This window comes from Dermochelys coriacea, chromosome 3, assembly GCF_009764565.3.
Source record: "Dermochelys coriacea isolate rDerCor1 chromosome 3, rDerCor1.pri.v4, whole genome shotgun sequence".
Taxonomy (NCBI): domain Eukaryota; kingdom Metazoa; phylum Chordata; order Testudines; family Dermochelyidae; genus Dermochelys; species Dermochelys coriacea.
The window spans coordinates 175,280,154-175,296,292 of NC_050070.1; the positions used below are offsets into that span (position 1 = coordinate 175,280,154).

A 16,139-nucleotide genomic window follows, 5' to 3' on the forward strand; every position below is an offset into this window, starting at 1 on the left:
AGGGGAATGAGGCCACTTGGAATGATTAAGAAAGCCAACATTTCACACCATTTGTTTTATTCTGAGCAAAATGACAGTGGCCTTTTGAATCACAGAATATTATAACCGCTCCCCTGCCTTCAGAATGAACAAAGCATCCCCTTCTTGTAATCATTTGCTGTGATAATTTGGCTAAGTATTATCTTTATTGAGAAAAGCACATTTCTGATTAAAGTAGATCTCAATACTGTCAAATGTTTTGGATGTACATGGCTTAGACTTTTCTTTTTAAAAAATAGAATAAAATGAAAGGATATGAATATTTAGCTTTGTGCATTTCATAGGGAATTCATCAATGCTTCCATATTGTAAGAGTACATTATTGCTGCTTTGTAATATGTTCAGTGCCAGAAACATGATAAATTACCACTGAAAACATTAATGTGCATGACTAACAATAGTAAAGCTATAAATTACCATAATTTTTATGCCCCCTGCAGCTAGTAGTACAACACAGTTTTTCAACCTTGTTTTCATTTGCTGAATGTAGACAAATTTATCATGTTATTGGTGTCTGCTAGAAAGACATACAAATGCAGACATTGTATTTCCAGGCATGAGATACTGTGCTCCCTGAAGTATTTATAATATAGACACAAAGACTATGATTGCCATTAAAAAAAATATAGAGAAAGGAACTACAGTTAATTTCTATGTTTCTGTCTTAATGTACATTTGACTATTAAACCAAAGCTGTTAATTTTCTGACGGAATGTAACAATCAAGTGTAACATGAAATATTACTAGTGATCTTGCTATGAACATTATAATATTTGCAGTATAGGCTAGGTAAATAATATCACAAAGGAAATAAAAAACCTTGTGTAAGTAAAGCTTGCAGATGTACAGCTCATAAGGGGAGTGCAGTGCAGTAAGCAGACATTTCTAATCATATTGTGATTTTTTACTGTATCCATTGTGCGATTTTAAAAAAATGCTATTTTAAAAAAACTGATAATGACTTTAGATAGCTGAAGATTTAAAGTTAAGCTAACCTCAGTATTTGAGGTATTCAAGGTATTTTCCATAGTACACATCAGGAATCACAATACCACAGATACCACAGAAAAGGGTAATCCTATTTATTTTAGGCTAAATTGGCTAGTTTTACAGAGTATGTGCATTCTCAATAATATATCTGGAAACAAATTATTTTTGTTATCTCTACAACTTGAAAAAGAAAGTTAAATGTCAGCAATTCTCTACCTAAATCATGCAACAGCACAGCTAAAGGGTGTTCCAAGGTCAGCTTCTGACCTTAAAACTAATCTGAGTTAGGTTTCTTGTACCTTATTATTATAGCTGCTTTGTAATATGTGCAATGCCAAAAGCATGATAAACAGCTATAAGAAGGTATTTTATTAGAGTAGTTCTAAAATCTGAGAGGCTGAGGCTGGAACAGATTTCCTGTGTGACCTTAGGAAAGTCACTTAATCTCCGTCCCGCAGTTACCCATCTGTAAAAAGTAACTGTAATACTACAAAAATACTATAATAATACTGTCCTCATTCACAGGCTGTTTGGAGGATGAATACATTAATGATTGAGAGTTGCTCAGTTACTACAGTAATAAGGCCTATGTAAGTACCACTGAATTAACAGTTGTACCAAACAGTACTAGCCAAGGTGGAGCCCTGTTGTACTAAGTGTTGTATAGATACATTCACAAGGTGGAGCCCTGTTGTACTAAGTGTTGTATAGACACATTCACTTTTAACTGCTTTTGATACTTACAGCAAACATTGGAGGAAACCAAGCTTCAATTCTTAATTATCTTACTTCCATACTTACTGGAGAAACTCAGCACTTTCTCTTACTGTATATGAGACCAAAGTGTGAAGTTCTTGAAGTCAGATACCATCCCATTATCTCAATGGGGTCACTAAGATAGGGTGCATTGTGGTTTTTGACATCAAAAACTATTGACAGGCTAAGCAGAAGCTTAAGGCATCCTGAAGGGGTCACTTTGTAATGGAGTTTGGACACAGATTCCTGGTGGTTGGTTTGCAGGGGATTGGAATAGAAGCCCCTGCATGAAAGATGAATTCAGAGAAACCCCTTCTCTTCCTTCCTCTCACAAAGCCCATCATCCAGCAGGCTTAAAAACTAACCACACTGAGTATGTGGTTTAGAGCATGGAAGGTCACTGTCAGTCATCTCCTCTACTCAGACAGCAATTTTTCTACCAGACATCTCAATTCCAGTCAAGGTATAATATTATGCATATTGATACATGTACTCACAATTTGCTTTGTACAGTAACAATGTCAGATCTTTTGAAAATCAGTCTTTTATCAGTCTTCCATGGAGCTGCTGCAGAAGAAATCTCTGGACACCTACGGTATATTGTATTTGTACTAAAATCTTGCAGAATTCTAGTGACCCAGTTGCCCCAGGCAAGTAATATTCTTTTCTATTTTGAATGGGTAAGTAAAATGTTATGGTCAGTGTGACAGAGTAAGTTTTATGTCTGGACTGGTAAATTAACCTGACAAGTTTGCAAGGCTGCTGTTCTGTATTTCATCATCTTGTAGGTATTTCATTTTGAATATACAAAACTAATGAAACTGCCCACATATTTGGCAAATAAATTTAAATTTTCTAAATTGTATTTATGCTTCAAATGGTTGTTTCTTAGGTATATATATATAAAACCAACACAAAGATGAACTGCTTAGTAATTTCAAGCATACTGTAGGAAAGCTGAACCTTTCAAGCACAACACTGATTTGGATTGAGAAGATCACATCCCACAATGACATGAATGCTACAATACACCAGACAGAAAAACATCTAATTCCCGAGTAATAATTCCTTAATTGCACCCACTATGTTTACTTGGAAAGAAAACCAAACTTTCATAACAATCATTAGAGGCAGTGGGCCTGGGCCTGCCTGTTCTTAATTATCCCTCTTTTCAGGCCTCCAGGTTCTGCAATGGGCTACCTTGGCTCAAGAGGATGTAGAGCCCCCTGCCACCTCACCTTGACTGAGCAACACAGGCCTGGGTCTACGTACCTGGTACTGATGCCACAAAAATCCTAGTACTGTTTCCTCCCTGCATGCTCCAGCTGTGGCTCTCTCAAGTGTTGAATTGGCTCACCACCAAAATGCAGCCACCAGTCATGGACTGATTGGGTCATACCAATCTGCAGCCACCCCAAATGCAGACACAGTTTCAGAGCTAGAGGATCTCTCACTTTGAGTACATTAAACTATTTGCTTTGGTAACAGATGGCCCATTGGCCATCTCCAGTTGTGATCGTAAAACAAATAATGGTATGTTACAATGTACAGTGACCCAAGTGATGGTATCAAGTCACGGGAATGTTTGACCTATATATACACAAATACAGAATTAGTACCAGTTAAATCTAAACCCTACCCAACGAGATGTTCCTTCTCCAAGTGTCAGCCCCCTGCTGAAAGAAAATTGGTTCAGTGGAACAGAGAATTAAGGGGACTCTTACCCTTCCATGAGATTTAAACTACCAGATCTACTGAGGGTCCAATTCCAGGAAGGATTTGGGACCTGTCAGCTAAGTGTGAGTTCCACTATCCCTATCTGCAGATGAACATCACTGCAACCTTCCCCATCAGCTCCAGCAGCTTGGTGTATAGCAGCTTGCTCTGTGGGTGTGTTCAATTTGCTTCAAATGGTGGCTCAGACTTCAAAATGTACAGGCCTAACCCTCACTTATGCTGTTTTGACTTGACTTGCTGGAACACAAGACTATGAAATTAAGAGAGATTTGTAAGACGACTTCTAAAATAAGAGCTGTGGCATTACAGAAAGGGTTGCAAACTAGCAGACCGAGTCTTCAATTATGTTGATATTATACTGACATACATTTACTGTAGCTGTAGCTTTAGAAATGAGAAATGTCTCCATTCTAAAATGAGATAACTAAATACTTGGTCTTGCTTGCAGATAGACATTCAACCATTGAGCTGTGATTGAAATTTAAGCTATTAATTCAGTTATCTTGATGATACACAAGCACTGGCTGCCAGATACTTAGAGCTAACTGGATATGGTATATCTAACTGTATATTCTGTCTGTTTCCAACATTAGGCCCTCTACATCCATCACAATCTGGTTGCCAGAATCTATCCCCTCCCCATCCAAAACAACACAAATGTCCTTAAATTGCAGAATCTCTAAATTAAAAAACTTGATTAAAAAGATAATCAGCTAATTCTGCAAAAAATATACTTCCCTATCATATTACTTTGCACTTAAAATCTAGGAAATGAATAATTAAAGACATCATAAATCCACACTGCCAGTGCAACAAACATATTAATCTTGCCAGGTATAACAAAATGCCTACTTTAATCACATTCATCACCTTAGCTTTCCCAAAATTCAATTTACTGATGAAAGAATACTAAGTATAAAAAAGAAAATTAACTATGGAAGTACCATTTCCAAAATGAAACCAAATTCAGTTTTGCACTTGAAGCACACATTCACCCATTTTGTGGATGAAGAATGCATGTTATCCTCAAAAATTATATAATGCATTATAGCTTATCCTTCCCCAAATTTATGCTTTAAGTATAGGATGAATTTTCTGAGATTAAATTGATGAGTTTGAGTTAAAATTCATTAAAAATTTATCCTTTACAAAACTTCAATGTCAGACTTTTCTCCTGAGTAATCTAAATAATGCAGATGCTTCCAAGTTCTCTTATAGTTAGAACTCACCAAAACCTTTCCCAGAAGTTACATTTAAGCAATTTTTTTTTATGATTAATGTTCACCTTCCCATTATTCTTCATTCATGTAAGTTTCTTCTTCAGTGAGACTGATCAATACTGTACTTCAGAAAATTCCACATAGAATTGCCCTCTTTCAGAATGACTGCCTCTGCCTTATCATCATCAATAAGGCTGAGGTCATACTTTGCCCACACTTAGGTAGCCATTTTGAGATGACCATCTCTCATTTATTCTCAGTAGGATTGAGGCCACAGGCTGCTCTTTAACAAAGATGGGTGCTGGCCTCATTTTCACTGGAAATAATGGGAGGCAGTGGCCCTTTTGAAAAAGGGCACCTTAAAATTAAGGTAGTTATGGTCTTGATCCCATTGAGATCAATGGGAGATGGCAGCCAATTTTGAATTGCATCATCCTCTGCTGTAAAGTAAACCTTTAATTCCAAATACGTATCATCTCCCAGAACAGAGCTGTTGCACCAGATCTACTCAAGAAGAGGGAAGCCTATGCACGTGGTGAGGGAGAGGGGGACTAGTGCATGCCACAAAGGAATGTGCAAGAAATGGGGAATTTGGAGGACAGGATGTAGAGGTGAACTGGGGTGTGTACACTGTGGTTTTACACTGCTCTGGCAATGCAAAGCAGTGTAAGCACAGCTTAATGAGCCCATATGCTCATATTGGTATACACAGACAATTAAAAACAAGTAGTAATTTAAGGTTCGTCCTTCATATAATTAAAATCATCGGGTGCCCTGTAGTAACACTGCGGGGGGGAATCTAATGTATCTAACATTCAGTTTCATCCATTGGCACAATGGTGTCTGTATTTTAACTTGCATAGTTACCTGATAGTAGCCTCACCCCATCAGCTGATGTTATGCACAACCTTGGTGCAAGATGTTATCATGTTATATATCTCTAACAGTCACTGAGAGAGATTGTTCATTTATTACTGGATGATTATTTTAATGGTACGAATAAACCTCGCGCTGGGACTCTGCATTTTACAATATTTATGGACAAAGGTTAAACAGATCTCACTCCAACTTCAAGATTGAAGCTCTATTTCTATTTGTTAGCAAATGTGCTTTGTTAACTCGATTTGGGTATTTAAAACAGTGGCATAATTCTTCTACAATTTTAAAGACTGCCTGGGATAAGGACCATCATGTATGTAGTTTTGTATTGTCTTTTTCTTCCTGCATTTCTATAGAATCTTCCAGCCAAAGATCCCAAAATGTTTAACTGTCTTTATACTATCCTATCAATTTCTCAGAGAGGTGTAATCTTCATCATGCCAAATTGAGAACTGAGGCACTAGGGGGGTTTAGTGACTTGTCTAAGCTTTCTCAGTAAGTCAGTGGCAGCCTGTATGTCAAGCCTCCCAGTTCCAGGCCTTAAATCTGAGGCCATATGGAGGCCATTAGGTATTTTACTTTACACCAGTATTGTTTTCTATATGAAGTGCATTTACTAGTGATATTTGGAAAATAAAAAAGATTTACCCTTATGCCATCAGCCATCCATTGAGAGTTATTCCATTCTGTGCACAGACACACTCTGTGCCGTACGGTATACTCACAGGCAGGGATTTTGGGGTTTTCTTTGCTTATTCACAACGGTAAAAGAGATGTTTTATTCTCTATGCCTTCTTTCTCTTTAGTAGCTGTTCTGGGCCAAGGTGCTCAAAGGACCACAGGCCTGGCAGGAGTACTCTGAAAAAAACGAGGCTTACACACAGCTGTGAGTTATTGGCTTTACTGAAGGTTAGTGACCCACCCAACAAGTGTTGCAGTCACGGAGGCGGGGAACCCAGCACACCAGAGCTCTGCCTGGGGCGGAGTCCGACGGAGGGGCAGACAAGCAGTGTTAATAAGCACTACACAAAAACAGCTCATAAATATAGAATTAGGTACTTCCAAAAAGGGGGTTTCCGCTACCTGGTGAAAGACCATGCAAAGCAGCTGGAACTGGTCAATGGCTGGTTTCCTGTGTCCTGCAGTAACTTTCTATGTCCTACAATGACCTCTCAGCTCGAGAAAGCGGAAGTTCCCTAGCTAGGCCGTAACAAAGTCTTCTGCAGTCCCTTACAGTAGCTAACAGCACATGCTTATCTTCAAGATTTTGGGATTTTGCACTAACCATGAGATTTGGATATGCCAATTGCTACAAATACTTATGCAAATAAAATACATACCTCAGTCTTCTGGCAAGTTACCAATGCTGCCCTTGCTACTGCAAGTGACGGCCACTCCCCTCCATTGCTATATCAGACTACTCTGTCCTTGATTTTCACACAGCAGGGAATTAAGCAGACTTGTGGCAGTGGCAACATGAAGTTATGAAATGGCTTGCAACTCAACATGGCTCAATTCACCAATGTAAGAGGTAGAAATATTGACCCCACTTTTACCTCTACCACCCAACTGGTTAACAAGAGGAATATTTAAGGCATGTAGAAAATAATTAAGGAGAAACAAAACTGAAATGTGTGCAGTTTTATTTGATCTACATAGTAGGTACAAATTAATTGAAAAGAAAGTGGACTTAAAAAAAAACAAAAACAAACAAACAAATCACAGAACATTGTCCTGAGACCCAGCAAAGGAAGGGAAAGGCAGCATAGAGCAGTTACAGGTAAGTATCACCAAGCAGCTGCTACCTTTCCACAAATGTATAGAGTATATATTTACTATCAAAGATATATTTCTGAATTTGATGTACAGCTTCACACTGCAGTGGACATCAGAATTACAGTTTTTTCAAAAGCAATCCCAGCTACTAGCTAGTGGTTCTTAAGAGACATGGAAATAGCTGTTTTTAAACCTGATCCAAAGCTCACTGAAGTCAATGAAAAGGGTCACTGACTTCCCTGGGCTTTGGATCAGAGCCATACTGAAAAGTGAGTTACATATAGGATATTTACAGTAAACTTCAGTGGAACTGGGAGCCAGAGTGTAATCAGCTTTCACCAGGTCAAACATAAAAAAACGACAGCTATAAGGGACTGTTCTACTGTCGAGCCAGCAGCTCTACAGGAGTAAACAGTATTTCTACTAATAAATGCATGTCTCAGTTACAGTTTAGTCACTGAAGGCCAAGTTTAAAAAGACATACTATGTTTGAGTAAATTATATTACACTGAAGTAATTACATATTCAATTTTGTTTTATTTTTTCTAACAATATTAAATACATTCAACATCTTTCATAGTCACAAACAACCAAAGCATGAAAATATTTATACTTCATGTGATGAGATTTCTTGCCTTTCTTGCCTCAATTTGTTTGCGTAGAAATGGAAGGACTCCTATAAATACAGGAGAGGGAGAAAAAAAATCAATATTCTTGCACTGAAAATTACTAATAGTGAATAAAACCCCACACTTTCTGCGAAAAGCCAAATCTATTTATTGTTCTAGGCTATGCACTAGTTATTCTACATCAAGGGGGTTTATAGAATAACTTAAGAAAAATTCTTATGTTGAGTAAAAGAAAATTTTGCATGAAATGCTTAAGAAAATACCATCAAAAATTTTCACTTATATAAAAATCAAGATATTTCCCAACCTCAATCTGCAACTGAGTGTTTGAGAATAAATGAATAAAATAAAGGAAGCATCTAGTCATATTAAATGAGAAAAGATATAAAAAAATGGAGTGGAGGAACATTAGAACATCGAAATAGGAATTCCACTAACTTAGGAAAAAACCATAATCACTGCTAGTAGGGAGGTAAAAAAGGTATTAAATGATATCGTGTGTTAAAATTAAACTAAAGAACCCCAAATGAGGTTTAAATTACAGTAAGTTGAGTAAAACTGCTCCTAAAAATGCACATCTTCCTTTGAACCTCTAGGGCAGTTTAGTGCAAGTATCTCAAGGCATAATTTAGCCCTTAATCCAGTTTACAAAACTGAACAAGGAAGGAGAGAACAGTTTCTTATTGCTACGTACTATAATGAAAAACATACAGAGAAATTATATGCAACAAAGTCTTAGAAAAAGGGCAGAAAAAATTGATTTCAAAAATTTCAAAATGGCTAGAAACCGCAACTAATAAAAAAATATGTATTATAAGCAAGGGAAGGAAAGCATCTTAACTTTTCAGACTCTGGTATTTGTAAACCATGGGTGGGGAACCTACGGCCCATGGGCTGAATCCAGTCCATTGCTTAATTTCATTCAGCCCGTGGTGAGTCTTGACACCGTGGGCCGGAAGCCCTGAGCCTGGGTGCCCCCCTACAGGGCTGGAGCCGCAAGCACTGGTTTGCTCCACCACAGGTGGCAAGCCCTGAACTTTGGCGCACACACCCCGCTCCCTCCCACCCCCATAGGGTTGGAGCCATAAGCACTAGCTCGCCACGCCATGGACGGGAAGCCCCAAGACTCGCTCCCCCACTGGTGGGGCTGGAACCATGAGTGCCAGCTCGCCCTGCCATGGGGGGGAAGCCCGAGCCTTGATGCCCTCCACTCTCCCCCATGTGTGGCCAGTGATTGATTTTTTTTGTGGGTCAATGGCCTGTGATAGAAAAAAGGTTCCCCACCCCTGTTGTAGACTATCCACCAAAAGAATGCACTGAAGGAAACATTTTCACTCTCCCCAAAACAGTTTCATGCATCTGTTGCCCTCAGGAAAGGGGCATTTATAAAGGGGCAAAGCTACAAATTTTTTTAGTAAAGTCAGTAAGAGTCAAGCTGCAATGGGAAAATTAATTCTACAGCTTTAAAATCCCATCGTATCATTGCAATATAAAATAATGTTCATTAGAAATAAAACGAGCAATGACCGGACACTGAAATCCTTTAATTGCCATTGCAATACACATTCTAAAAATCATTTTAAAGTTGAAACACTGAGATAAATGCCCCAAGGATATTTGATAAACTCACACCTGTTGATGAGTGCCAATAAGGATCCTGTGCTTTAAATACAAAAAGCCTCAGAAGGTTCTCTTCTCCCATAAGTCAAGCCCAATGCAAGATGAATACTGTACCTACAAAACTCAGTACTTCATACATTGACTCCTTTGAGGGTTCTCCATGGAGATATAATCCCCATGTATTTAAGTATGCAACTTGTTTTATTTACATGGAACATATAAAAGTCTGCGGAGCAATTTCTTTTTAATCAGAAAAAACACTCACAGGGGGTTCAGTGAACGGGACAGGCTCTCCTGCATTCTTCAGCAGAATTGCCAAACGTTTTAGAAATATCTCATCTGTGTGAATATTCTTGGCTTTCATGTTCTCAAACAGAGTTTTTGCAGAAACAACATCGTTGTCTAATACTAAGGGAAAAAAAATAAAAGTTACAGGAGATGTCTTAACAGTTTCTCTTTAGCTGTACACTTCAAAACAAATAGATTTCTAGTTTCCTTCATCTCTTAAGGCCAATTCTTTAGATCCTAAAAGGACCATCACAATACCGATAAAAAACAAATCCAGTCCACAAAGCAATTTTCTTTTCTCTTTTGCAATGAGGCTGCATGGCAGATTCCTTTGGTGTTTGCTAGATAGAGATAAGAGCCGCACATTGAGAAGGAAAACATTCTAAGCCTTGAGAGGTTTAGGCTACATCTATACCATAAGCTAGAGGGTGTGATTCCCAGCTTGGGTAGGCATACCCATGTTAGCTCTCCTCGAGCTGGCATACTAAAAATAGTAGTGTAGCCAGAATAATATGGCCGTCCTGCTTACAAACCCACCTGAACCCTGTGGGTATGTATTCAGCACAGCTAGTGCATGCCGCCACTGCTCATGCTATCCCGGCTATACTATGTTTAGCATGCTAGCTTGAGGACAGCCAGTGCATGTCTACACACGCTGGCAATTATACCCGTAGCATAGATGTAGCCGTAGAGCCAATGGCCTCTTATTGGAATGAGGCCAACTGTATTGCAGTTCAGAATCAGTGAATCCTAGGTCTGTGGATTGCAGACTCACTTTCCCTTTCAAATAATCCTGGCATGATCCAGAACTCTGTGCTGAGCTTGTTGCTCACTTTGAAAGTTATCTACTCGGAAATCCCTTTTGCACAAAATGCACAACAAATCTGTATACGCATGGGCATCACATCACATTCAGATGTTAAAACTGTACATCTGCAACGAGGGATAAACTCTAGCATCTTCAGCTCCAAAGATACAAGCCTCTACAGTTCTAACGAAAGGAGACTCTCTCCATTTCACTACAGCAGCAGAATGTTTTTCTTGTGTGGGCCAGTCATTAGAGGGGAAAGATACACCAACACACACTATAAGTTGTGCTAGTGAAAGGAGAACACAGAATCTTTTAGAAAACCTGCTGGAACACTCAGATTCCAGAATATCCCCAATATATTTTTCTATATTTTTTACAAACAAGTTTTTCCTTTTAATGCTTCGAAGTAGGTCCATTCCACCTTACCAACCAGGAGCAAATCTCTTGCTGAGATATTAACCTTTAAGAAAGAGACTGATTTAAAGCTTAATTGTTTTGGAGATTGCCAATGTTTCTCTAGATATAGAACACAGGACTCATCATCATCTGTATCAGCCTCTAGCTAATAGATTTCTCACAAACATGAAACTCCACTCACCTTTTGCTACTGGAAGGAAAGAGCTTTATTTCTCTTCCTTCCAAAATAGAAGTCAAAGCCGAAAGAAAGTGGTCTTTGCTCATTTGTTCCTACACCTTTGGGTCCACCCCTTCCTCCTGCCCATGATTAACTTTGCTACTATCCAAAGATTTCCCCAGGCAGCATGAAGTTGAAATGATCCTTGACAGTTCTGCTGCTGCCAGTTCTGTTATGTTAATATTGCTGCTGGTTGGCAAACTCAGAAGCAGCAGCAGAACTGGAGTTGGCCTCTCTGCAGGATCAGGAAGACCTTGCTGTATTTACTTAATATTTTGTTCACCTTTGGAAGCTATCTTAAAAATTATAAACGTTACAAACATTTTTTTTTTTTTTTTTTTTAAAAAAGGAAGCTTAAATTCTGTAGAATCCAATAGTTTAGACCCTACATTCACCAGAGAAAAGCTTCCCACTCACACCTGGTGAGTGGGTGAACTTCTTTTTCAATGTGGGAGGCTACAGAACCTGCACAATGTGACGGTTTAATGAAAGTATAACAGAATTGTTAACTTCCCATTTCTTTAAACTAGAAGTATCTATTGTATGAAAAACAAAAATGAGAAAAATCTAACACCTGGATTATGTTTTATGGACCACACAACTGAAATTTCACTTGATAATTCTCCATTCTTGAAAGAAAAGCAGTTTGAAGAAATTTTTTTGCCACATGCAAGAATCCAGTTCCAGGAACATCACATTTCAGATAAGAAAAAAAAAAAAAAAAAAAAAAAGTGACTGGCCCCCCCACCCCTTACTTGTTCATAGCTGGAGATGTCTGCAATAATCAATCCTCACTTTCCTTTCAGTATAGAAAATAATTGCTCCGTGGAAAGAGGTGGCCTGTGTTCCTACCACAAGCTTGCAAAACTCTCATGAAAGTATTCGCCTTAGTACAAAATTGACTTGCCTACAATTTATCATGATGACTGACAGTAAGAGAAAACTAATGATATTTTATTTGCCCAACAAACAATTACTCTGGATGAGTAGAATTTCACAAGGCTGCCTACAGATGGATGAGCAATTCAGATTCAGGGAAGACTAGAGGACGTCAATAATAGAAGGTCAAATTCGGCAAAGATTGAATCACCTTCTGTAGAATGATTTGTGAAAAGTGTCCCTAAAAAGAAAGGGAGAGACCCAGACACTCAAAAAAGGACATTTAGTAGGACAAAGAATTCAGACCTTCTAGATTACTTGTAAGAACTCACCAACTGGACATGACTCATCTGTTTAAAAATCGTTGAAGATTTAGAAGTGAGATTTAGCTTCCATATTCATGCCAAAAGAACCTCCCCTGACTTTTGTAGGTAATTCTGTGTTATCTTATAATATGACCTCATTTATAACAAAATGATGTGACTGCAAAACTGTTCACCTAAATTATTGCTATTTTTTAAGGTTGCTGCACAAATGTGAAGAATTTAAGCTGCTTTTTTTTTTTTTTTTAAAAAATAAAGTCATGTTTCTAGTCCTTGTATTTGCAAAGACAGTCTTCTAGCTGAAATGAATGTTACCATGAAGTATTTTCTTCTGGAGCCTGCAGCCAACTTCAGAGGTTTGAAATACTTGAAATCTAAGGGCAAAGGTTTAAATACCAACCATGTTAACTATTTCACTGCTAACCATTTTAGCAGAAACATGAAGTTGGTGTGCTTACCCATCATTGTTGAAAGTACAAAAGTTGCAGATACTGGAGGTGGAGTGGTACAAGGCAATTAATTACTGTTAAAGTTTGCTGGAGTATCATAGAGTTGTTGGGCTGGAAGGGACCTCAATAGTTTATTTAATCCAGCCCCCTGCACTTAGGCAGGACCAAGTTATACTATACCTAGACCAGCCCTGACAACTGTTTGTCAAACGTATTCTTAAAAACCTCTAATGACAGGGATTCCACAACCTCCCTTGGAAGCCTATTCCAGTGCCTAACTATCCTTATAATTAGGAAGTTTTTTTTAATATCTAACCTAAATCTCCCTTGTTGTAGATTAAGCTGGTCACTTAGTTCCTATCTTAAGTTGACATGGGAAACAATTGATCACTGTCCTCTTTATAACAGCCCTTAACACATACATGTATATGTATTTGGGGAGAGGACGTATGCACCCACACTTCTCCCTTCCCCATAATCCTAAAGTCCCAACAGATACCCAGTAGATCAGATGGGGGAGTGTACCAGGAATCTGCTAAAACTGGTCAACATGGAACTAGGCAACTACATGAAGTTCTAAAGGAAGACAAACAGATAGCAGTACCAAGTTCACTATCTGATGGGATTTTTATTTGGACAGGGACAGGGAATAGTTGTTTTTAAAAAAAAAAATACTCACAAAGCTGGTTCAGAATGCTACCTTCAGAGCAAGGCAGGTTACTGTGAGCACAGTACATCTTTGCTCCAAGCTCTGTAGAGGTTACCCATTAGTTTCCAAGAATAATTTATGGTGCTGCTTATGGGATAGTTATTTTTGGCTCTTCATTATGTACAGGTGACAGCAGCTTAGGTCGGTTAAAATTCATCTGCTGTCTATTCCTGGCATACCACCTTATAGGACAAAGAAGCAGGGAATTTTCAAGTAGATGGTCATTCACTTATGGAGCTAACTTTTATTGGTGTCTTGCCAGAGTTAGGTGATCTTCAGTGAACAGAAAGCAGCAGAGTTCTGGATGGTGATATGATAAGGTCTACTGAACAGTGAAAGAAGCACTGAACTGAAGAATCATTGGGGGGTTTGTTTTGTTAGTGATTGCATTGTTTTGAATAATATGGGGTTACTAGTGTTGCAATGATAGATGGCATATTCACTGTGTGAAAACCTTTACAGTTCCTCTCAAAGGTTTTCTGGTGTTTTGTTTTGTTTTTTTTTTTTTTAAAAACAACATTATACTATACTTTGTAGTGGGGAGAATGGTGGTTGTTTGTCTTTTGATTTTGCATTTTTGACACATTTTGCTGAGAGGTTTATTCCTTTTTGCTTGTACTGTATACTCAAGGAGAAGATTACATCATCACTCTTTAAATAAAATTGGAGCTCCAACAAGCTAGGCTCAGGACATGAGGCATGTAAGACGCTTGCTGTGTGCTGTCAGAGGGGTTGCATATCCTGGCATTTCAAATTTGGATATGCTGCAGTCAGGCATCCAAATAAGTGGCCTGATTTTCAGAGGTCCTGAGCACTTTAGTTCCCCATTGACTTCTACAAAAGGAAGAGTTATTCGGCATCTCTGAAAATCAGTTATAGCCATACTTAGGCTTCCAAGAGCCTGACTGTAGCACCCATACATACTAATTCTAGAGATATAAAACAACATTCACTGTGTTCATGGTGTGTTCCCAACAGGACTAATGAGATCACTTAAGTGTTGCAAAATGTTGCTGGAGTTAAGGCAAAAGTTATCTTCCCTTTCAGAGCATGGAAACAATACTATTGCAGTATCTGCCACTTCCCCTGCAGAGTTCTGGCCAGGGATCCACTAGCCACTCCCCCATCCATGACATTAGCCACAGCCAATGTGACAACTACTGTGGTACACTACACATCAATGCATGAGGAGGAAGTGAAGTCCTCCTAGGTGGCTCTCCTCAACGTCGGGACTCCCTGCACCTCCTGCAAAGCAGAACCTTCCTGGTTCAACTGCTTTTGAGACCTTCCATAGCCCTTCTGAAGGCCTCAAGATATGTTCCTTACTAAACAACAACTCCGAATTTAATACGTTACCATGACATTTCAGGAGGTAAGAGTATACAATTTCCATCTCTGAGAACTCAGGAATCAGATCAAGCAGTGTCTTGATTTTCTGCCCCTAGGAAATTAAATACATACAACAGAAACAGTGCTTACAATAAGTCTTAAAGAACAGGGCTATACAACTTGGGCATTTATATTTCCATTACGGCTTAGTCTTTCAGATGAAATTTATAAGAGGACTGGACTATTCAATTTGACGGCTGATCTTAACATTTCTTTTCATTATTTCACATGCTTCATGAAAAATGGGACAAAATATTAAAAATAGTTTCCGAAGTCCATTATTAGGCTTTTCAAGTCAGTGGGAGTGTTGCCAATGCCTTTGATGGAGTCAGGATTTCACTCCCCCATGTTAAAAAATGCAGAGCAACCAGCTGTTGGTCAGTATCCCCTCCCCATATTTTTTTAATCAGGCCATTAATTAATGTACCTAAATATGAATGTAAGAAACTAACTTTAGTTTCTAATTTTTGGAACACTTGGCCTGCAAGTATAAAATAATGATACAAATTAAATTAAATCTGTATCTAAAAATAATGAAGTAGTTTCTTTCCTCATGTTTTTTTAATTTGTGGACAGATTTCAAATTATGTAGAATCAGGGTGTATGCAAGAACCTGCACACATATGCAAACCATGTATATGTGCATAAAACTGATAAGCCCTAATTTGAAATGTGCCCTCCAATGTAAACCACATTATACAGTGATTGGCCTGGCTAACTGGTTTGTGATCTTACAATGCAGTTAACAAATTAGCTCAAATTTTCACATTGGAAAATATGTGCATGCTTACTGTAGTACAGAAAGCAGACAGTTACAGTGGACTGAGTAAGAGGAAGTTGCATAAAAATGTGTGAAGTTTGGACTCTCCATTACGTATTGAGAACAGAGGAATTGTTGAACTAAAAAGGAAACAGAATTATAGTATTCTGTAAACACCCAGGCATATTGAGTATTCACTATAAAATAAATTGGGTTCCTGATGCGAGTTCTATAGATTAATGATGTACTCT

At 38.3% G+C, this 16,139-nt stretch overlaps 1 protein-coding gene across 1 annotated transcript in view; it reads right to left on the bottom strand.

Annotated features, from left to right (window-relative positions):
* Positions 1-7,247: 7,247 nt before the first annotated feature.
* Positions 7,248-16,139, bottom strand: part of LRPPRC (leucine rich pentatricopeptide repeat containing) — a 159,579-nt gene continuing 150,687 nt past the window's right edge. Inside the window, exons 36-38 of the mRNA XM_038395576.2 lie at positions 15,096-15,180; positions 9,912-10,054; positions 7,248-8,073 (exon numbers count right to left, since the gene is read on the bottom strand). Coding sequence (XP_038251504.2) covers positions 8,005-8,073; positions 9,912-10,054; positions 15,096-15,180 — 297 coding nt within the window. The 3' untranslated portion in view covers positions 7,248-8,004. The remainder of the gene's footprint in view (positions 8,074-9,911; positions 10,055-15,095; positions 15,181-16,139) is intronic.